Raw genomic sequence first — 21,692 nt, forward strand, 5'->3', positions numbered from 1 at the left:
TATCCACTGGCCTTGGCCTCCTAAAGTGCTGAGATTACAGGCGTGAGCCACCATGCCCGACCTGGTTTTTTGGTTATTCTTATTTTTATGTCTATGTATGTATGGTATGTATGTATGTATGTATGTAAGAGTCTCGCTGTGTCGCCCAGGCTAGAGTGCATTGGCACCATCTCGGCTCACTGCAACCTCTGCCTCCCAGGTTCAAGCAATTCTCCTGCCTCAGCCTCACGAGTAGCTGGGATTACAGGTGCCCACCACCACACCCAGCCAATTTTTGTATTTTTAGTAGAGACAGGGTTTCGCCATGTTGGCCAACCATGTAGCTAGGACTACAGGCGTGCGCCACCATGCCTGGCTTTTTTTTGTATTTTTGGTAGAGATGGGGTTTCGCCATGTTGGCCAGGCTGGTCTCAAACTCCTGACCTCAAGTGATCCGCCCACCTTGGCCTCCCAAAGTGCTAGGATTACAGGTGTAAGCCACTGTGCCATGCCTTTTTTTTTTTTTTTTTTTTTTTTTTTTGTGACAGGCAGGGTCTTGCTCTGTCACCTAGGCTGGAGTTTGGTGGCAGGATCTCAGCTGCAACCCCCTCCTCCTCCCGAGCCCAAGTGATCCTCCTACCTCAGCCTCCCAGGTAGCTGGGACTACAGGCGGCGCCATGTGCAACTAATTTGTTTCACTGATTTTTATTTGTTTGCAGGGTTTCACTATGTTGGTCAGGCTGGTATTGGACTCCTGAGCTAAAGTGATCTGCCTGCCTCAGCCTCTCAAAACGTTGGGATTACTGGTCTGGATCACTGCGTCCAGGCAGTAAGTTTTTCTTCTTTTGAGACACGGTCTCTCTCTGTCACCCAGGCTGGAGTGCAGTGGCATGATCTCAACTCATTGCAACCTCACCCTCTCGGGCTTAAGCAATCCTCTCACCTCAGCCTCCCAAGTAGCTGGGACTGTAGGTGTGTATCACCATACATGTTAATTTTTGTATATTTTTTAGAGATGGGGTCTCACTATGTTGCCCAAGCTGGTCTCAAGTTCCTGAACTTGAGCGATCCTCCCACTTTGGCCTCCCAAAGTGTTGGGATCATAGACGTGAACCACAGCAACTGGCCCATCACTTTTTTTTTTTTTTTTTGAGACGGGAGTCTTGCTCTTGTTGCCCAGGCTGAAGTGCAATGGCACGATCTCGGCTCACTGCAATCTCCGCCTCCCGGGTTCAAGCCATGCTCCTGCCTCAGCCTCCCAAGTAGCTAGGATTACAGGTGCCTGCCACCATGCCAGGCTAATTTTGTATTTTTAGCAGATACAGGGTTTCTCCATGTTGCTCAGGTTAATCTCGAACTCCCGACCTCAGGTGATCCGCCTGCCTCGGCCTCCCAAAGTGCTGGGATTACAGGAGTGAGCCACCATGCCTGGCCCTGGTCCAAGACTTTTTAAAATTACATGTGAGGCCCGGCATGGTAGCTCATGCCTGTAATCCCATCACTTTGTGAGGCCAAGGCAGGCAGATCACCTAAGGTCAGGTATTTGAGAACAGCCTGGCCAACACGGCAAAACCCCATCTCTACCAAATAAAATTTGATGGGCGTGGTGGCGCACACCTATAGTCCCAGCCACTCCAGAGGCTGAGGCAGGAGAATTACTTGAACCTGGGAGGCGGAGGCTGCAGTGAGCCAAGATTGCACCACTGCACTCCAGCCTGGGTGACAGTCTCAAAAAGAAAAAAAAATTACATATAGACTGTTGGCCAAATCCTGACCAGTCTTATTTAGTAGTCTTATGGCTACTAAATACAGAATGAAATGGGTGGGACTGAGGAGAAAGGGAAGGAATTCCAAGATGACGGTGAGAAACAGGGGTGCAATTAAGTTAAAAGCCTTACCCTCTTGTGTTCTCTGTAGACATTCTTTTGACCTAGGCTGTTCTCCATGTCCTGGGCTCAAGCGATCCTGCCTCGGCTTCTCAAAATGCTGGAGTTATAGGCATGAGTCACCGTGCTCGGCCTACTTTCTCTATGTCTGACAGAACAGAGTATGGGGAGAAATGGAAAGGGCACGTTGGAGTCACCCAGGCTGTAACCACTACTCACCTCTCGTCTGGTACCCTGTGCTCCAGGTGGGTGTCAATCCATCAATCCTCCCAAGAGCAGGAGTTTCACAAAGATGGGGACAGAAAGCGGGCAGTGTTCACCCTCCTTCCTACCATCTCCACTGGTACATTTGTGGCTTAAAAGCACAGATGGAGGCTGGGCGTGGTAGCTCACGCCTGTAATCCCAGCACTTTGGGAGGCCGAGGTGGGCGGATCATGAGGTCGGGAGATGGAGACCATCCTGGCTAACACGGTGAAACCCCGTCTCTACTAAAAATACAAAAAATTAGCCAGGCGCAGTGGTGGGCGCCTGTAGTCCCAGCTACTCGGGAGGCTGAGGCAGGAGAATGGCGTGAACCCAGGAGGCGGAGCTTGCAGTGAGCCGAGATCGCGCCACTGCACTCCAGCCTGGGCGACAGAGTAAGACTCCGTCTCAAAAAAAAAAAAAAAAAAAAAAAGCACAGATGGGGCTGGGCGTGGTGGCTCACACCTGTAATCCCCGCACTTTGGGAGGCCAAGGTGGGTGGATTACCTGAGGTCAGGAGTTCAAGACCAGCCTGGGCAGCATGGTGAAACCCAGTCTCTATTTAAAAAAATAATAATACAGAAATTAGTTGGGCACAGCAGCACTTGCCTGTAATCCCAGCTACTCGGGAGGCTGAGGCAGAAGAATCTCTTGAGCCTGGGAGGCGGAGGTTGCAGTGAGCCGAGACTGAGCCATAGTACTCCAGCCTGCCGACAGAGCGAGACTGTCTCAAAAAAAAAAAAAAGTACAGATGGACTAAGCTGAAATCTTGGCCCAGCCACTCACATGCTGTGTCACTTACCTCTTGCAGCTCAGGACTGCTCAAAATAACAGCAGCCGCACCCTGTATTAACGTTCTATGGATTAAATGGGCTAATGTAGAGTAAGTACTTAACAGAGTTTGTTTCATAGCTCTTCGCCATGGAACATTAGGCAGCTGAAGAACGAACTGATACGGGGTGACTTCCAGTGCTGTCATGTTACATAATAGTAATGTACCAATGTGATATTTCTTGAATTTGCTAACTCTACCGTGGTTATGCAAAAGAATATCCTTTTCCTAGACGACTCATACTTTGTGACTGTGTGTGCAGAGAAAGATGAGGCGGAACCGTGGGGAATCCAGGTGAAAGGCCGTCAGGGAGCTCACCACGTTGCACTTTCCAGACGAATAGAAACTATTCTCAAAAAAAGAACAGGTTAAAAGAAAAGAAAGAAATGGTAGTTCTTAGTTTTATTATAACCTTGTATTTTCTGGCAAAAGATAAATCTAAATGCATGATCTCTGGGCACACAGCTCAAGTATCAGCCTTGAGATGACCTAAGCAGCAAAAATTTGGCCTATTTAATTAAATGCACAGGAGGTTGCAGCCGCATTTATTAGAAAAATATTATCCTTTGGAAATTCCTTTCTTGAAGATTGGCTCCAGGGCGTTGTTCTTTCTGTTTGTATGCAATTGCACTTCCTTGGCAGGCAGCCAGGGGCTCCGGTGCTCACAGGCCATGGGACGGTCCAGTTCCCTGCAGACCCAGCGGGGCATGGGCGGGCAGAGCCGCACCGTGAAGCCCGCCTGTGATTTCCATCGGGTGGTCCTGGAGACGACACGGCTGGGGAAATGGGTCACCGGAACTCCACGGCGGCCAGACGCCCATCCAATTTGCCTGCGGGAACTCGCTCTTCACCTTTTCTTCACAAACTTCTTTCTGGAAGCGTTGGGATTTAAGCGTCTCCGCCCAGCTCCCAAGGTGCTGTCCCGGACCTGCAGGGTAGCTGAGCGGCTGGAGATGTCGTTCTCGACAAAGGGTGACACCCCGGCGATGTAGTCAGGGGCAAACACGTTGGTTTTCTGCCTGGCCTTTCGGGAGAGTCGCAGCTGAGGGAAGCGCTGATCCTCGGTGAGATGGGGGTTGATGGCGTATTTGCCCCCTTTGGGAGTGGGAAGCGAGTACTGGAAATAAGACAAGGAAGGGCCATTAGAAGAAGGGGAGCCACAGTCACACAAGGCCATGGCTGGTAAGGTGCAGCCGACCTTGCAGATCCTGGTGCAGGCAGATGACAGCGGGTGGTAATTGACTGCCTACCATGTGCTACGTGTGACATGCCGCCGCCTCCCACCTGATTCCCACCTCAATTCACACACGAAAAACCGAACACGGTATTTTGACTACATACCTTCAGCTAAAGACAATACAGAAATAGAAATACAAAACATTCCAGTGTGTATTTACACACACGTATGTATTTCCTAGCTCTGTCCATTGTAGCCAAGACGCAATGACACCGCAGGACAACAGACACACCCAGTCCCCAGATCTTTACTTCTAAAAACCATCCTGCATAAAAAACCAGAGCTCCTGAGAGAAATGGCGGATTCTGGGGCACAGGCAGGAGATGGCTGAGTCTCTGGGAACTTCTTGTTGTGCCATAAAGTTTGACAGACTAGGATCTGTCAAAAGAACACAGGCTCCCACTGGCCACACATGGCACAACGCGAGGCTCAAAATGACAGTGATAGATCACAACCTGTAGACTATGACAAAAATCCACAAGACCACACTCATAGAAATCAATAAATGAGACTAAAAGGAAAGTTCTTCTTTACAGTATAATACCAGGTCATAAACATGGAAGGAAAGACAGAAAATCACCATTTGGCAATAATCACTATAATAACTGTTTCAGGCAACTTTAGGTAAGTTCAACGAGAAATAATATATACATAGTCTCAGTCTCTTTCTACAAATTAAGTATTATAAATAACTTTACAGGGGATTAAGGTGGCAGAAGCCACTGAACCAAGTGATTGAAGTTAGTATCACCAGTAAATTAGACAATTATCATTTACCCGCTGAAACGAAGTCCTGAGAAGGACACATCAGGATCACCTGTGGGGTGTTCCTGCCAAAACTGCATAGCCCCAATCTAATCCAATCCCGAGGAAATACCAGACACACCCAAGGGAAAGGACGTTGTACAAAGGAACGGACTCATACTCTTCAAAAGTGTCAAGGTCATCTACGACAAAAGACTGAAAGGACCCCAGTCGAAAAAAGACAAGATGACAAAATGCAACGTTTCATCCTAGACTGGACTCTGGACCCAAAAAATCCCCTTCTTTTGTCAGAAAGGAAATTTGTGGAACAACTGGCAAAATCTGGAGTTGGGTCTGCAGATTACACACTGGTATCGCAGCGATGCTGATTTCTTGATTTTGATAATTACACTGTGGTTACATAAGATAAAGTCCTTGTTTCAAGGCAAAAGGGCATTATGTGTACAATCTACTCAGATGGTTCAGGAAAAAAATATGTACATGTATAAAGAGAAAGCAGATGTGGTACATGATTAACCCTGGGAAATCCAGGTGACGGGTAAACGGGAATTATTAGCCGGGTGCAGTGGCTCACGCCTGTAATCCCAGCACTTTGGGAGGCTGAGGTGGGCGAATCACCTGAGGTCAGGAGTTTGAGAATATCCTGGCCAACATGGCAAAACTCCATCTCTACTAAAGATAAATTAGCCAAGCATGGTGGCGTGTGCCTGTAGTCCCAGCTACTTGGGAGGCTGAGGCAGGAGAATCGCTTGAACCCCAGAGGTGGAGTTTCAGTGAGCCAAGATCATGCCACTGCATTCCAGCCTGGGTGACAGAGTGAGACCCTGTCTCAAACAACAAGAAAAACCCCAGGAATTGTTTGTACTGTTTTTACAACTTTTCTATAAGTTGAAAATTATTTCAAAATTGAAAGTAAAGGTTCTTCTCATGCACATGTGGCTATTTTACTGCTGGGAGAAGCCTGTGCCACTCATTGGTCCTCCAATCCTTCCCTCCCGATTCTCTGCGTCGGCAGCTGCTGCTCATCTAGCCCGTCTGGCCCTCTCTTCCGTGCTGTGCTTTCCACACCCGTTCCTCTCTGCGTCATGGGCTTCCTGAGACCCTGCCCATCCTTCAACTCCTGCCCAAATCTAACCTCCGCCTTACTCCAAATGAGTTCCCACTTCGTGAGCCGCTACCGTAGTCTTTCACAGCTACTGCCTGAATAAGCGGTTGCTTCTCATGAGATGGCATCTGTCACACACTCTCCCCACTCCGTCTTGGTACCTAGGTCACAGGCTTTCAATCGCCCATCTTGCAGAAACGACTAGACTAGGTTTTCTTTTGTCCTTTCTGTTCTTTTTGACTCTGGTGTTGGGAGGGGACTGGGAGAGGCGCCACTCACCCGGAGGCCGCGGGGGTTCAGCACCTTGGGGTTGCGGGAGAAGTGCATGTGCAGGGTGCCATTGTCGCTGACGGTCACGGACACTTTCTTCAGGGTCTTGTTCCCACAATGTGAGCAGAACACTCGGCTCATGTCAGACGTTGTCCTGGGAGACACAAAAGGAGATGATCTGTACCAAAGCCACAGGCAGCAAACGCCTCCCCAGAGCACAAGGTGGGTCTCGGGCCTCAGGAGAAGAAACAGGGAAGGGCTGAACCGCACCACACATGTCACAAAGACGGAGGCCACTGAAGCTGTCAGCAAAGGGCCGCCGCGTCCCTCTGAGGGACAGATAAACCACAGGAGGGGCAGGTAAGGAAGTGTGCAAGCGAGCAGGATGCAGTTAGGTGAATCCCGAACCCTTCCTACACACCGCCAGGCCCTGTTCTGTAGGGTTCACATCACTAGTCCTGGGAGGATGGCACCGTCTCCATTTTACAGATGGGGAAACTGAGGCAAGTTAAGGCAGCTTGCTCAAGGTCACCCAGCTGGTCCATGGCAGATAAACCCAGGCAGTCTGGCTCCAGAATCAATGCCCTTCACATCACGGCACTTTCTCGAGGGGCACCTCGTCACACCACGAGCTACCTTCTCTCCAAATGTCAGCCTGGGTGTTAACTCGGGAGCAGCTCTGGAGGTGGCAGAGCATATTAATGAGAGAGACAGGAAACATGCTGCTGTGGCTGAACTAAGGGCACTGAGGGCAGAACCAAGGCTTCCCCCACCTATGCACTCAAGCCCCGACAGTGGACTCTCGACAGGAGAAAGCTGCTGCTATCAGCGGCAAAGCAGTGGCCCTGGTCCCTGTCCTTCTGGAGTTCTCCATCAATTCCCAATGGTCAAGACACAAGAGCTGCGTGGAATGGCTGGAGAAGCCAAATGCCTTACCTGAAGTCTCTTGTGAGTGAACTAAGCACCTCGTAACAAGTGTTGGGACCTAATTATTTTGTACATCAAACTGTGCAGTCACGGGGCTAATCTGACAAGCATGAAGAACATTCCAAGTGTTTCTAAGAATTGAGTGTTAATCTGGTGAATTTAGTGCTTCTGTAACAAAGGACGTTGGAGAAAATGGAATTTTATGAAGCCAGGAGCTTTACTATCATGAGCCTGACGCAGCAAAGGGACGTGAAGCTTCAGAGGAAGGTATGGGCCGCTCTGAGGAGTGGCTGGCCACCAGCAGAGCCACAGTGGCTGGCGGGGCGGGGCCCCAAGCCTGAGTGCTGGGTTATGCTCAGGACTTCAGGGAATGAGGCTTCACACAGGCAACGCCCCGCCCAGTGGAAGAGCTGGGGACCCAGAGAGGCACCTTTGATGATTCAGAAAGTTCCTCATCGGCCTCTACAACAAGGGGCACCACAGATGATCTACGTGATGCCCCCAGACCCAGCCTGAGCCTGCAGAATGGCAGATGCCACCCTAGAGTAGGTCCTCAGGCCACACTCCACCAGCGAGGCTGCGGCAGAGGCTCTTCCACGCCTACCAGGCGGTTTCCAGGGTCCCAGAGGCCTCCCTACAGAACACCAGCCTGACCCACCACAGGAACCAACTCAAGAGTCAGAAAAGCAATGAGAGGTCAGTGGTCAAGAAACTAACAGTTCACCCGATAGGCACGCTGCTTATGTATTGGATACCACAGAGTCCTTGACACAACTGTCTTCCTAGTTCCTCACAACCACCTTCTCAATCTTATTAAGCATCTCATAGGGCCGGGTGTGGTGGCTCATGCCTGCAATCGCAGCTCTTTGGGAGGCCGAGGCAGGCAGATCACTTGAGCTCAGGCATTTGAGATCAGCCTAGCCAACACAGTGAAACCCTGTCACTACTAAAAATACAAAAAGTTAGCCAGATGTGGTGGCGGGTGCCTGTAGTCGCAGCTACTCAGGAGGCTGGGACAGGAGAATCGCTTGAACCCAGGAGGCAGAGATTGCAGTGAGCCTAGACTGTGCCACTGCTCTCCAGGCAACAGAGAGACTCTGTCTCAGAAAAAAACAACCCAAAAAACCAAAAACAAGAATCTGGGCCAGGCGCGGTGGCTCATGCCTGTAATCCCAGCTTTTTGGGAGGCTGAGGTGGATGGATCACTTGGAGTCAGGAGTTCGAGACCAGCCTGACCAACATGGTGAAACCCCGCCTCTACTAAAAACATACAGAAATTAAATTAGTCGGGTGCAGTGGTATGTGCCTCTAGTTCCAGCTACTTGGGAGGTTGAGGCAGGAGAATTGCTTGAACCCAGGAGGCAGAGGTTGCAGTGAGCTGAGATTGCACCACTGCACTCCAGCCTAGGTGACAGAGCGAGACTGTGTCTCAAAACAAAAAAAGAAACAGGAAGAGTGTTCCACAGAGGGCACCAGGGCCAGGGCACCAGCTACATACTTGAAACAGCCATGGCAGCGCAAGATGTAGCTCCGGGCCTCACGAATCAGCATGCCGTTCACCGCCAGCACGTGCAGCCCCATCTGCAGCAGAACATTCTACAACCACAAGTTAAAGAAGAAATCAATTTTCTTTTCACATTTCATTTTGTAATTACAGTTAAGGGAACTTCACAAACCCTGCCTTGCCCATATTCCTTGGCTTTTGCGGAGGAAACTCAGCCTGGGGAGGCCTCTCAAGGTGTGTAAACGAAGACGAAGGCCCAGGTGTCTTTCTAACACCGTCCTGGAGCCTGTGTTCGTCATTTTCCATGACCTGTCATTAGCAAGCTCTCTCAACAGACATTTTATTTTGTCTGGGCCAAATATACTCATTGCTGGGCTAAAAACCCTCTCTCCCTGTGTTAAGAACCTGACTGACCACATGGCATTATATATACTGAAAAAAAATCATAAAAAAATCATAAATAGTAAACGTTAAACATTTAATGTACTATACAAATGTTGCCATTATATCACGATTGTCTAGCCTCTAAGCAAAACTAAAAATCACCAAATGGCACAGGTGGTTTCCAGAACCAGGAAAAGAAGCACTGCACAGCACCAGTTCCGTGTACATCTGTACACCTCGGTAGGACCACTGCCGATGACGTGTGTGACACACGGCCCAGGCCCACCCTACCCACCTGCATGGCGAAGTCTGTGGTCAGGCAGCCAACCCGCACGTCCTCGGGGACGTCACACTGCTCCAGCTCCTGCTGGATCTGCTTGATGTTACTGGGGGTTATCCAGCCACCCCCGTCGTCATCGCTGTCATCTTTTCTGTCTTCAAACCCGTTTTCTTCCTCCTCCTCCTCCTCACTTGGAACGTCCTCACCTCTGTCAATCTGAAACATCAACAGACCTTTCAAACTCCCAGCCCACAGGAGCAGTGGAGGAGAAGTTGAGCTGTCGTCAGAAGACCAAAAGTCAAGGCCTCACCAGCAACTCCTGCAGTTCATGATCGATGTTGGGCAAAGGGTTTCTCCAGAACATGAAGGAACTAAATTCCAGGTTCTCAGGCTCACAAGCTGAGTGTGCTTTTTCTGTTTCTTGTGGGGGTTTAGGCTGAAATTAAAAGAAACAATTTTAAAACCTGAAAATTCATCTGTAGCCACCTCTCAGGTCACAGATGAAATCACATATGATATACAAGTCAGATCAGACAGGGCTGGACAAACTATGTTATTGGTCCGCGTAAATTTAGTTCACTGTGAACAGATGACTTAGAGAGATGTGACATGTTTCAGAAAAGAGCATGAACGGCCTGGCTTGACTAAGAAATTACCTTGTAGGGCAGATGGAAACCAGAAATGTGCAGAGGTGTTTCTGGGTGCTGAATCGATGAGCTCACTTTAACCTTTAAAAAAACAAAAAACATATACCTCTTGTTATCAAAATTAAAGATATCCAGTTTTTTTTTTTGGCCGGGCGCGATGGCTCATGCCTGTAATCCCAGCACTTTAGGAGGCCGAGGTGGGCGGATCACCCAAGGTCAGGAATTGGAGACCAGCCTGGCCAACGTGGCGAAACCCTGTCTCTACTAAAAATACAAAAATTAGCCTGGCATGGTGGCAGGCACCTGTAATCCCAGCTACTCAGGAGGCTGAAGCAGGAGAATTCCTTGAAACCGGGAGGCGGAGGTTGCAGCGGGCTGAGATCACGCCACTGCACTCCAGCCTGGGGAACAAAAATGAGACTCTGTCTCACAAAAAAAAAAGGATATCCAATTTTTTTTTTTTTTTTTTTTTTTGAGATAGGGTCTTGCTCTGTCACCCAGGCCGGAGGGGAGTGGCACAACCTTGGCTCACTGCAACCTAACCTCCGACTCCCAGGTTCAAGCGATTCTCATGCTTCAGCCTCCCAAGTAGCTGGGATTACAGGTGTGCGCCACCATGCCCCACTGATTTTTGTATTTTTTAGTAGAGATGGGGTTTCGCCATGTTGGCCAGGCTGGTCTCAAACTCCCAGCCTCAAGTGATCTGCCCATCTCAGCCTCCCAAAGCACTGGGATTACACACAGGAGCCACCGAGCCTGGCTGACATCCAATGTTTTAAAAAAATCAGAGAATAAAAATAAAAAAATAGCTGGGTGCAGTGGCTCACTAACTCCCAGCCCTTAGGAAGGCTGAGGTAGGAGGATTGTTTTGGGCCAGGATTTTGAGACCAGCCTGGACAAAAGTGACACCCTGTCTCTATAAAAAAATTTTAAAATTAGCCAGGCATGGTGGTGTACACCTACAGTCCCAGCTACTCGGGAGGCTGAGGTAGGAGGACTGCTTGTGCTCAGGAGTTTGATGCTGCAGTGAGCTGTGATCAGCGCCACTGTACTCCAGCCCAGGTGATGACAGGATCCTGTCTTATTAAAATACAAACAAACAAACAAACAAACAAAAAACAAGTGTGGTAGTTCATGCCTGTAATCTCAGCATTCTGGGAGGCCAAGGTGGGAGGATGGCTTGAGCCCAGGAGTTTGAGACCAGCCTGGGCAACACAGAGAGACCCCATCTTTCTTAAAAAAATTTGAGGGTAGTTTCAACTAGTGCAAAAATATGAGTCCACCATAGTTTTGATGACTTTAGGCAGAGAAGATTAAGCAATTATTTGTCAACACTATTGAAAATGAATTATTATTAGGTTAAAATTTTTGACTTCTAAAATCCTCTGGCTTAGAAATAGACAATGGGTGCAGGCACAAATGTATCGGTCTCTTCAACCTAGCCACAGTGGGTAAGACCCTAAAAACACAATAGGAAGTCAAAGTTTTGAAGGAAGCAAGGTTCAAAAAAACACTTGCAAGTACTTAGTGTTCATTCTTTTTTACCTCCAGAAAGCTCTCTTTTTTTCAGACAGGGTCTCACTGTCACTCAGGCTGGAGTGCAGCGGTATGATCACAACTCACTGCAACCTCAATCTCCTGGGCCCAAGTGATCCTCCTGCCTCAGACGGGGTTGCCCAGGCTGGTCTCAAATGCCTAGGCTCAAGTAATGCTCCTGCCTTGGCCTCCCAAAGCCCTGGGATTATAGGCATAAGCCACGGCACCTGGCCAGAAATAGTTCTTTTTTTAAAAAAAAATTATTATATACAGATATATAGATTTTTATTCTTTTTGCATTTTCCAAATTTAAACCTTTCCCAAAAACCTACAGATCAAAAGAGACTAATCAGGAGGCTGAGGTGGGAGGATCACTTGAGCCCACGAGTTCTAAGACCAGCCTGGGCAACACAGCTAGACCCTGGATCAAGGAGGGAAAAAAAAAAGGGACTGAGACACACTTGCCAATTGCAATGTATGAACCTCATTGGGATCCTGATCCAAACAAACAAACTCTTTAACATTTACAAAATAACTGGGGAATGTGAATGTTGACTGGATATTTGATAACAGGCATTACTATTAATTTTGTGTAGGTGTAATGATGGCTTTAAAGTTTTTAAGAGTCTTGATCTTTAGAGACATACCAAGAAATATCTATCAGTGAAATAGTATACGATGTCTGAGTTTAAAATACTCAGGGCTGAGGCCGGGCGCACTGGCTCACGCCTATAATCCCAGCACTTTGGGAGGCCGAGGCGGGCGCATCACCTGAGGTCAGGAGTTCGAAACCAGCCTGACCAACATGGCGAAACCCCGTCTCTACTAAAAATACAAAAATTAGCCGGGTGTGGTGGTGGGCGCCTGTAATCCCACCAACTACTCGCGAGACTGAGGCAAGAGAATCGCTTGAACCCAGGAGGCGGAGGCTGCAGTGAGCCGAGATCACGCCGTTGCACTCCAGCCTGAGCGACAGAGCAAGACTCTATCTCAAAAAAAAAAAGCACTCAGGGCTGTGGATCAGTGTAGATGAATACAGACTAGCTAAGAGATAATTGGAGGGGGGATGATGGGAACCCTGGGTCCATTACACTAGTCCTTCTACTTTTGTATACCTGACAGTTCCCATAATACAAAGCTTTTAAAAACCCATCCTCTTGATTTACCTTCTGTGGTTCTTGTTTTAGGTGAGACACCCCAACAAACTCTGCTTCCAACTGGTATGTGAGTGCAAGCACTTGGATGTCCGTGGCAGAGAGGCTGGGGTAGTCTCCTGTTTTCTTTGAAAACTCAGTCACTGTAAACAACAGATTTACATCTTCAGTTAGAGGTAAAAAGCCATATGACCTTGGATAACCAATGGAAGTATCAAAACAATTTAGAACAGATCAAAATAATGGAAGTATCAAAACAATTTAGAAAGGATCACTATGTCATGAAAAACCTTAACACTTTCATCCATTTTCTGACCTTTTCCTACTCGCAGTTGAGAAATTTGTATTCTCCACCACCAAGATTCATGCCAGTTAGATTTACTGTAACACCCTTATCAAATGCAGAGGAAGGAGCAGAAAGTTGGCTGGGGCCAGGCCTGGTGGCTCACGCCTGTAATCCCAACACTTTGGGAGGCAGAGGTGGGCGGATCACTTGAGGTCAGGAGACCAGCCTGGCCAACGTGGTGAAACCTGTCTCTAATAAATATACAAAAATTATCCCGGTGTGGTAGCGGGGGGCCTGTAATCCCAGCTACTCAGGAGGCGGAGGCAGGAGAATTGTCTGAACCTGGGAGGCGGAGGTTGCAGTGAGTCAAGATTGCGCCACTGCACTCCAGCCTGGGCGACAGAGTGAGACTCCTTCTCAAAAAAAAGAAGTTGGGGCGTGGTGGCTCACACCTCACTACAGGAGGCTGAGGTGGGTAGATCACTTGAGGTCAGGAGTTCCAGACCAGCCTGGCCAACATGGTGAAACCCCTTGTCTCCTAAAAATACAAAAGTTAGCCAGGTGTGGTGGCGTGTGCCTGTAGTCCCAGCTACTTGGGAGGCTGAGGCAGAAGAATTGCTGGAACCCAGGAGGTGGAGGCTGCAGTGAGCCAAGATCGTGCCACTGCACTCCAGGATAGGCAACACAGCCAGACTCCATCTCAAAAAAAAAAAAAAAAAAAGTTTCAGATTTAGGAGCATTCTGGATTTCAGATTCAGTATGCTCAATTTGTAATTGTAGTAGTCTATGAGGAAACAAAAAGCATGTGCTTAATGCATAATACATGTCAGACTGCTGTTATTCTCCAGAGTCATCCATAATAAACACTTAAAATTTCCTGAAATTAACAGAAAGATGTCTCCTGCTACCCTGGTACAAGGAACACTAGGTATATTGCTCTTATTTCCTAAAAAACAGACATTAGCAGCAACGAAAATTTACTGTGCACTTACTGTGTACTAGGCACTGCATTAAAAGCTTTATGTGTTAATTCATTTCATCCTTTGCCATTCTTCAGCAGTACTATTAGTATTTCCTCGGAAAGATTTAGTAAGTTGGCAAAGATCACAGAGCTACTAAGTTGGTGGAGAAAATCGTAGAAATCACAAACAGAGGAGGTAACATCATCTCCACTATCAGCCTCTAACCTCTAAAACACTTCCAACCACTGAGGGGCCTTTCCTGGGTATCACCTTGATTCCCAACAAGAGAACAACGCTGACTCCTAAGCCAAGAGACAATTCTTTAATTTTCTTTATTTTTTATTTTTTTTGAGACAGAGTCTCGCTCTGTCGCCCAGGCTGGAGTGCAGTGGTGCAATCTCGGCTCACTGCAACCTCCACCTCCAGGTTCAAGCAATTCTCCTGCCTCAGCCTCCCAAGTAGCTGGGATTACAGGAGCACACCACCACGCCCAGCTAATTTTGTATTTTTAGTAGAGGCAGGGTTTCACCATGTTGGTCAGGCTGGTCTCGAACTCCTGACCTCAGGTGATGCGCCCGCCTCGGTCTCCCAGTGCTGGGATTACAGGCCGTAAGCCACCGCGCCCAGCTTAATTTTCTTTCACATTTAATACAATGCAAAGCATTCCCTTTTTAAAACTCTGCCAGGTGCAGATCTTTGTATCCAGTCATCAGCCCAATCCACTGAAAAGAAATGGACGAGAGTAATAGCAAGAGATCCAAACTCTTATTTTAAATCCAAATAAATTTATTGCGTGTCTGCAAAGTGCTTGACACTGTGCTGACTGCCATATTCCTCAGTTCATGCTCACAGCAACCTTGGAGACAGATACAATTATTATTCCCATTTTGCGGATGAGGTAAACGAGGCCCAAATTTGAATGCTATGCCCGAGGGCATACAGCTAGTTACTGGAGGACTCCAGACCCAGGAAGCCTCTCTCCCACCACAATCTCCTAGAAAGTGCTGGCTCTAAATCTACTGCTCTGATAAGACAGCTAGACCCCAACTCGCACCCAACTGGGTGCCATCTGCGCCCTGGACCCCAGCTTCCCGTCAACGCTAGGGCAGAGGCACTCACCCAGCCGCACGTATTCCGGTAAGGGCTCCTTGAACCGCAGCTCGTAGGGCAGGACAGCGAGCCGCCTGCGTGTGGCCTTGTCCCGAATCTCAGTGACCACCTCCCGGATGGTGTAAATGTTCTTCCCGATGTCCTGCGGACAGAACGCCCCAGCTCAGACCCACCCGCACCAAGCAACGCTCCGCGCGACTCCACGCACTCCGGGAGGGGCGGCCAGCCCAGATCTCTCTCGTCCCGGAGGGAGCTCCCCGTACCTGCAGAGCCGCATCCCGCAGGAAAGCCCCAGCATCCGCCACAACGTGCTCCACTGGAGCCATGTTGGCTGCGTGAGAGGGGAGCGCGCATGCGCACGGAGCTTGCGCCGGCTCCTATGTCCAAGTCTGGGCCTCTGGGAACCAGGAAGAGCAGCCGCGACTTAGCTGCGCCTCCTGGCGGCCGCGCCAGCACCTCCCTGCTCTACTCGCGCGCATGCGCAGCGATGCCGCCCGCATAGCCAGAGAAGTGTGGGCGGGGTCAAACCTTGGGGGACACCTGGGAAATCGGCTTCAGCATCTAGACCTTAGTGCCTTCTTTACCTTTGAAGATAAAACCTGCCAGGTGTAGTGGTGCGCGCCTAGAATCCCAGCTATTAAGGAGGCTGAGGCGAAAGGATTGCCTGAGCCCTGGAATGTGAAACCAGCCTGGGCAACATAGCGAGACCCCCATCTCTTCAATAAATAAATAAATTTAAAACCTGTATATATTCTTATGGTTAAAAGTCAATCAATACAGATTACCTAATTTCGTTATCACAGCACCCCTATGAGATAGGTACTGTTTTTTTTTAAAGGCTTAAAATGTATTTTAATAGGTCGATGCTGCATTACTGCTCCAGTTCTCAGAAAAACTCCAAATATATCAGAGACAAATCAAATACCATACACCAATGGAAAAAAAAGGCACAGCATGACTACCTAAGATAGGCGAGTCTAAGAGCTACTGTCAGACCTTCAGTATACAGTAACCCTGTTCCCAAGATTGTACTAGGCCTATCAAGAAAAGCTGTGAACAGCAGTATCATAGACACAAAAGGGTCATTCCTGGGTGTCCTCACCCAAGAAAAAGATGGAGGCAAGTTAACACAAGATTTTTTTTTTAAAGATATACTAAAATGAAAATCTCTAAGAGAAAATGTCTTCTTTAGGACATGAAGGGGTAATATATGGGATATAATAGAACCATATGTACATTGCCTGTGACCTTTGTGGACGTTTGCCTGAATTCTCACCTGGGAGTGAATGGAGCAATGGGGCTAAGGTCATTGGGGGATGTTTGGTTTTTGTGGTGTATGTGGCAGTTTCTCTGGGACTGGGGGAGTGTAAGGATAAGAAAGCAAGTGAGGTTGGGCACGGTAGCTCACCCCTGTAATCCCAGCATTTTGGGAGGCCGAGGCGGGGGATCACGAGGTCAGGAGTTCAAGATCAGCCTGGACAAGCTTGAACCCGGGAGGCAGAGATTGCAGTGAGCCGAGATCGTGCCACTACACTCCAGCCTGGGCGACAGAGTAAGACTCCATCTCGGGGGCAGGGCAAGCAAATGAAACAAGATGGACAAAAAAAAAAAACCAACAACAACAACAACAACAAAACAAAAAAAACCAAAAAAACCCAGAATGATCAAGATTAATGGGCTCTAACTGGATCTACTTTGCCATGGTTTCCCCAGGCCCTCAACAATCACATCTGAGACTTCAGGAATGCACCACACAGAACTGATTAAATAATATACTACATAGAATTGACTTGTTTAATACCACCCCTCCCTTGTCCTCTGCCTCCAGCATACTCCCTAGAGTAGTACAGGCAGGGTAGATCTAACTATTGGAAGGAATCCCTAACACTTTTCCAGGGTAGAATTCTGGCTAGTCCAAAAAGGGTCCTTCTTTTAAGGGTTTTGAGAAACTAGACACTGCAACTTATTAGTATCGGCGACGTTTGTTTGGAGCAAATTCAGCTCCAGGAGCTGCATGGTTGAATGCAGGAGGAGTTTCACCAATTGCCCCAATTCCTTCCATTGTAGCAGCCTGACCAAAGCGTTCAGTTGTTGGTGGGGTCAATCCCAAAGTTCCATCCGGCATCATAGTGGCAGGTCCTGGAGGAGCTGGGGTACCAGCTGGCACAGGAGCAGGGGTCAAAGCACCTCTGCTGTTTATGCCCATAGCACCTCCCATAGCCATCTGACCCATCCAAATCTCCTGCTCTCTCACATCAGGGAAGGTTCCCTTGAATCCTTCCTGCTGTGGCTGCATCATTTCTTCTTGCTGCCGCCGCATCTCTTCTTCACGGCGCCTGCGCTCTTCCTCCTGCCTGAGCTCCAGTTGCTTTCGTTTTTGCACCTCTTGGTTGTGCAGCTCTTCCATCCTCCGAAGTTCTTCTTGGCGCCTCATCAAATTCTGTCTCATTACCATGACCTGGTGCTTATGGCGTGCAGCCTCCATCTCCATCTCTGGCTTCTCACGAGCCTCCTTGATGTTGCGGTCCACTTGGTCCTGCTGCTGCTTCTCCATCTCAATGAGTGCCTTCCAGCGCATGGCATATTCATACTCAAAGGAGCCAGGCTGTGCAAATCTGGGTGGTTGCTCTCGTTCCTTGTGAAATTGCTGGTTTTTTATAACCAGCTTCTCTGGAAGTCCCCCTTCATCATCTAACTGGTCCATGGGCTCCATAGTCACAGGACGAGGAAATGTGGTTAGCAGGAAGGAGCCTTCACTGCGTCTGTCCAGAGCTTTCCCAGCAGCTGGCTTCCCTGAGAACTCAACAATGCCTTTTCCTGAGGGCCTTCCTCGATCATCCACAATGACTACAGCCCTCTCTACCTGGCCAAACACAGAAAAGGCTTCTTCCAGCACTTCGTTGGACACATACTGAGGAAGGTTTCGAACTGTAAGGGATGCACTATGGCAGGAAAAGCGCACACGCAGCTGCTTTCCACAGAGTGGCATACCGTCCAGCTCCACTTTCGCAATCTCCGCTAGGGTTCGTGTTTCCAAGCGGATAAAGCCAAATCCTTAATCCTTATGAATGAAGACTTCGCCTGCCTTTCCATATTTCTCAAATAGTTTCCTCATTTCTCCCTCAGTGATGTCGGGAGGAAGATTTCCCACAAAAAGACGGCTTCGTTGGGTCAAGGTCTTCTCTCCTGGTTTTCTAAAATTCTTCAGGTCAAATAGTCAAGCCTTCATTTTGGCTGCTGGCCTGTTGCCCATTTGCAGGTATTGGCGGTGGTGGCGGCTGCAGCTGTTGCTGCTGGTGATGATGTTGATGATGCTTTCTTGGAGTATGGTTTTGCTTCTCCAAGTTAAAAGTTTTATTACTCTGCATTTTTGCACCCTCAACTTCGATTGAAGACAGCAAAGTGCCTCCCAGTTCCCTCTAACCTGGACTTCTCCTCTACCGACTGGTCTCTCCTCGGAGTAACGGCGACGCTACGCGGCCTCTCCCGTCCCGAGAAAAGCTTTTTTTTGTTTTGTTTTGTTTTGAGACGGAGTCTTGCTCTGTCGCCCAGGCTGGAGTGCAGTGGCGCGATCTCAACTCACTGCAAGCTCCGCCTCCCGGGTTCACGCCATTCCCCTGCCTCGGCCACCCAAGTAGCTGTGACTACAGGCGCCCGCCACCATGCCCGACTTTTTTTGTATTTTTAGTAGAGACAGGATTTCACCGTATTAGCCAGGATGGTCTCGATCTCCTGACCTCGTGGTCCACCCGCCTCGGCCTCCCAAAGTGCTGGGATTACAGGCGTTAGCCACCGCGCCCGGCCAAGATAGGTACTGTTTTACAGACAAGGGATAACTAACTAAAGCCACTAGGTCTAGCTGACATGGTCAGTAAGTGGTGAAAATAACATAACACCCAGACAAACTGATTCAGAGCCACTTTTTTTTTCTCTTCTCTTCTTTTTTCTTTCCTTTCCTTTTCTTTCTCTCTCTCTCTTTTTTTTTTTTTTTTTTTTTTTTTTTTTTTTTGAGACACGGTTTCTCTCTGTTGCCCAGGCTGGTGTGCAGTGGCATGATCATAGTTCACTGCAACCTTGAACTCCCAGGCTCAAGTGAGCCTCCTACCTCAGCCTCTCGAGTAGGTGGGACCACAGGCCCACACCACCATGCTCAGCTAGTTTTTTCATTTTTACTTTTGTAGAGATGAGAGTCTCATCATGTTGCCCAGGCTGGTCTGAAACTCCCAGGTTCAAGCAGTCCTTTAGCCTTGGCCTCCCAAAGTGCTGGGATTACAGGTGTGAGACACGGTGCTGTCCCTGAGCCACCTAATTATCCATTCTGTTATACTGACTGCTGCTTATGTGCCTTCACTTCATTTTGAGCAACGTGGGGCCAGAGTCTAATTTGTCTTAATAGTCTCACCCCACCTCCCTAAGCAACACACATAATTTGGTAGCAAATAATTCCTTGCTGAATTGAACAGAAGGTGTATTTAGTGACTTCTACGTTTCCTTGCAAATCTGAAATTTTATGATTATAAGATCCGGTGAATTTTGCTGAATGTCGACTTCGGTCTTCATGCAAACTTTCTTCATGAAGTCTTCACTCCAGCTGGATTCCTCAATTGTCATTTATCTGTCCTACCCCAAAAATCCTTCAGTGCTACCGAATATTGCCTTTCAGCAATTACCGGGAGGTGGCGGGAAGGGGACTGAGTTTTGCTCTCGTCGCCCAGGCTGGAGCACAGTGGTACGATCTCAGCTCACTGCCACCTCTGCCTCCCAGGTTCAACAATTCTCCTGCCTCAGCCTCCTGTGTAGCTGAGATTATGGGTGCCCGCCACCACGCCTGGCTAATTTTTGTATTTTTAGTACAGATGGGGTTTCACCATATTGGCCAGATGGTCTCGAACTCCTGATGTACGGTGATCCACCTGCCTTGGCCTCCCAAAGTGCTAGAATTACAGGCGTGAGCCACTACACCTGGCTCAACCTTTCTCACCACTCAGTCTCTTCATTATCTAGAACGTGCCTGTGCTACCTGCCGTAACAGAGTATGGCTGGAGGCTATTTCTCATTTTCTAGTTTATCATATCAATTTGTTTTTTTTTGAGACAGAGTTTCACCCTGTCATCCAGGCTGGAGTCCAGTGTGCAATCTTGGCTCACTGCAACCTCCGCCTCCCAGGTTCAAGCGATTCTCAAGCCTCAGGCTCCCAATTAGCTGGGACTACGGGTGTGTGCCACCATGCCCAGCTAATATTTGTATTTTTTGTAGAGATGGGTTTTCACCATGTTGCCCAGTCTGATCTCGAGCCCCTGACAGTCTGATCTGCCCGCCTTGGCCTCCCAAAGTGCTGGGATTACAGGTGCCAGCCACCGCACCCTGTCAGATTTTATTCTTTTAATGTGCAGTGTGTGCTCTTTGCCTGTCCCTTCTCCCCTTTGGTGAACACTTACTCAGATGCCACTAAATCTTTTCTGCAGGGTTGTTAAAAAAAAAGCAACAAAAGATAAAAAATGAAATATGAAAGAAGAAAACAAACCGAAACCAACAAATGCTAGTAAGTCAAGGAAATAGTCTCTAATTTATCTAGAACAGAATTAGTAAAACTGCCATCAATGGAACTGGAGAAGTTTTAGTTATAGTAGTTTTATAAATGAGACTAATATAGGGTTTAATGTACAAAGACAGGACTGTATCTCCTTGAAAGTTAATCTCTTGGATTTGGAGTGGTACTAGAAAAAGTAGAGACTAAGTGTTCAACCTATTTATTTATTTAGATACAGAGTCTCACTCTGTCGCCCAGGCTGGAGTGCAGAGGCATTATCATGGCTCACTGCCACCTCCGCCTCCGGGTTCAAGCAATTCTCCTGCCTCAGGTTCTGGAGTACCTGGGATTACCCGCACCCGGACCATGCCCGGCGAATTTTTTTTTTTTTTTTGTAGTTTTAGTAGAGATGCAGTTTCACCAGGTTGGCCAAGTGGGTTTCGAACTCCCGACCTCAGGTAATCCACCTGCCTCTGCCTCCCAAAGTGCTGGGATTACAGGCGTGAGCCTCCATGCCCCACCAGCCAATTTAATTTGTATGCATGATAGAATCCATCCCAATTTGAAGACCCAAAAATAACAGATTAGTACAAGTCTTTGAGGCTAATTACGTCATTAGTATTAATTTTAATCAATGGTGATTAAACTGAGCCTTCATTCAACTTGTCCAGAACATCAGTCAAGAATGTCTATTTAAAATGTTCTTGGAGGCCGGGCGCATTGGCTCACGCCTGTAATCTGAGCACTTTGGGAGGCCAAGGCAGGTGGATCACCTGAGGTTCGGAGTTTGAGACCAGCCTGGCCAACATGGTGAAACCTCATCTCTATTAAAAATACAAAAATTAGCCAGGCATGGTGGTGGGCGCCTGTAGTCCCAGCTACTCAAGAGGCTGAGGAAGGAGAATTGCTTGAACCTGGGAGGCAGAGGTTGCAGTGGGCCAAGATTGAGCCACTGCACTCCTGCCTGGGCTACAAGAGTGAAACTCTGTCTCAAGCAAGCAAATAAATAAGTAAATAAATAAATAAATAAATAAAGTTATTGGGCACGCACAGT

At 48.2% G+C, this 21,692-nt stretch overlaps 2 protein-coding genes across 3 annotated transcripts; both read right to left on the reverse strand.

Annotated features, from left to right (window-relative positions):
* Positions 1-3,328: 3,328 nt before the first annotated feature.
* On the reverse strand, positions 3,329-15,579 carry NOB1 (NIN1 (RPN12) binding protein 1 homolog). 2 transcript variants are annotated; one of them, XM_523405.7, is made up of 9 exons: positions 15,372-15,579; positions 15,118-15,250; positions 12,763-12,893; positions 10,070-10,141; positions 9,724-9,849; positions 9,429-9,629; positions 8,744-8,841; positions 6,328-6,472; positions 3,329-4,058 (listed from the first exon to the last, which is right to left on the reverse strand). In XM_523405.7, exons 1-9 carry the CDS (start codon positions 15,432-15,434, stop codon positions 3,789-3,791), a joined length of 1,239 nt encoding a protein of 412 aa, XP_523405.1. In that variant the 5' UTR covers positions 15,435-15,579; the 3' UTR covers positions 3,329-3,788. The 2 variants fall into 2 exon arrangements, with proteins under 2 accessions (XP_523405.1, XP_009429391.1); XM_009431116.4 differs by lacking the exon at positions 12,763-12,893 and having other exon boundaries at positions 15,372-15,570.
* Positions 15,580-16,930: 1,351 nt separating this feature from the next.
* Positions 16,931-18,594, reverse strand: LOC454204 (non-POU domain-containing octamer-binding protein). Its single transcript, XM_024349896.3, is given in 2 exon segments — positions 16,931-18,319; positions 18,321-18,594. Coding segments are annotated over 2 exon segments (1,401 nt in total). The 5' UTR covers positions 18,477-18,594; the 3' UTR covers positions 16,931-17,074.
* Positions 18,595-21,692: the final 3,098 nt, after the last annotated feature.

This window comes from Pan troglodytes, chromosome 18 (genome assembly GCF_028858775.2).
Source record: "Pan troglodytes isolate AG18354 chromosome 18, NHGRI_mPanTro3-v2.0_pri, whole genome shotgun sequence".
Lineage (NCBI taxonomy): Eukaryota > Metazoa > Chordata > Mammalia > Primates > Hominidae > Pan > Pan troglodytes.

Coding starts and splice junctions, on each gene's coding strand:
- NOB1 (XM_523405.7), bottom strand. CDS start 15,434: ATGGCTCCAGTGGAGCACGTTGTGGCGGATGCTGGGGCTTTCCTGCGG. Junction 9,630..9,723: donor ATGAACTGCAGGAGTTGCTG/GTGAGGCCTTGA, acceptor TTGATGTTTCAG/ATTGACAGAGGTGAGGACGT. Junction 8,842..9,428: donor CCACAGACTTCGCCATGCAG/GTGGGTAGGGTG, acceptor TTGTGGTTGTAG/AATGTTCTGCTGCAGATGGG.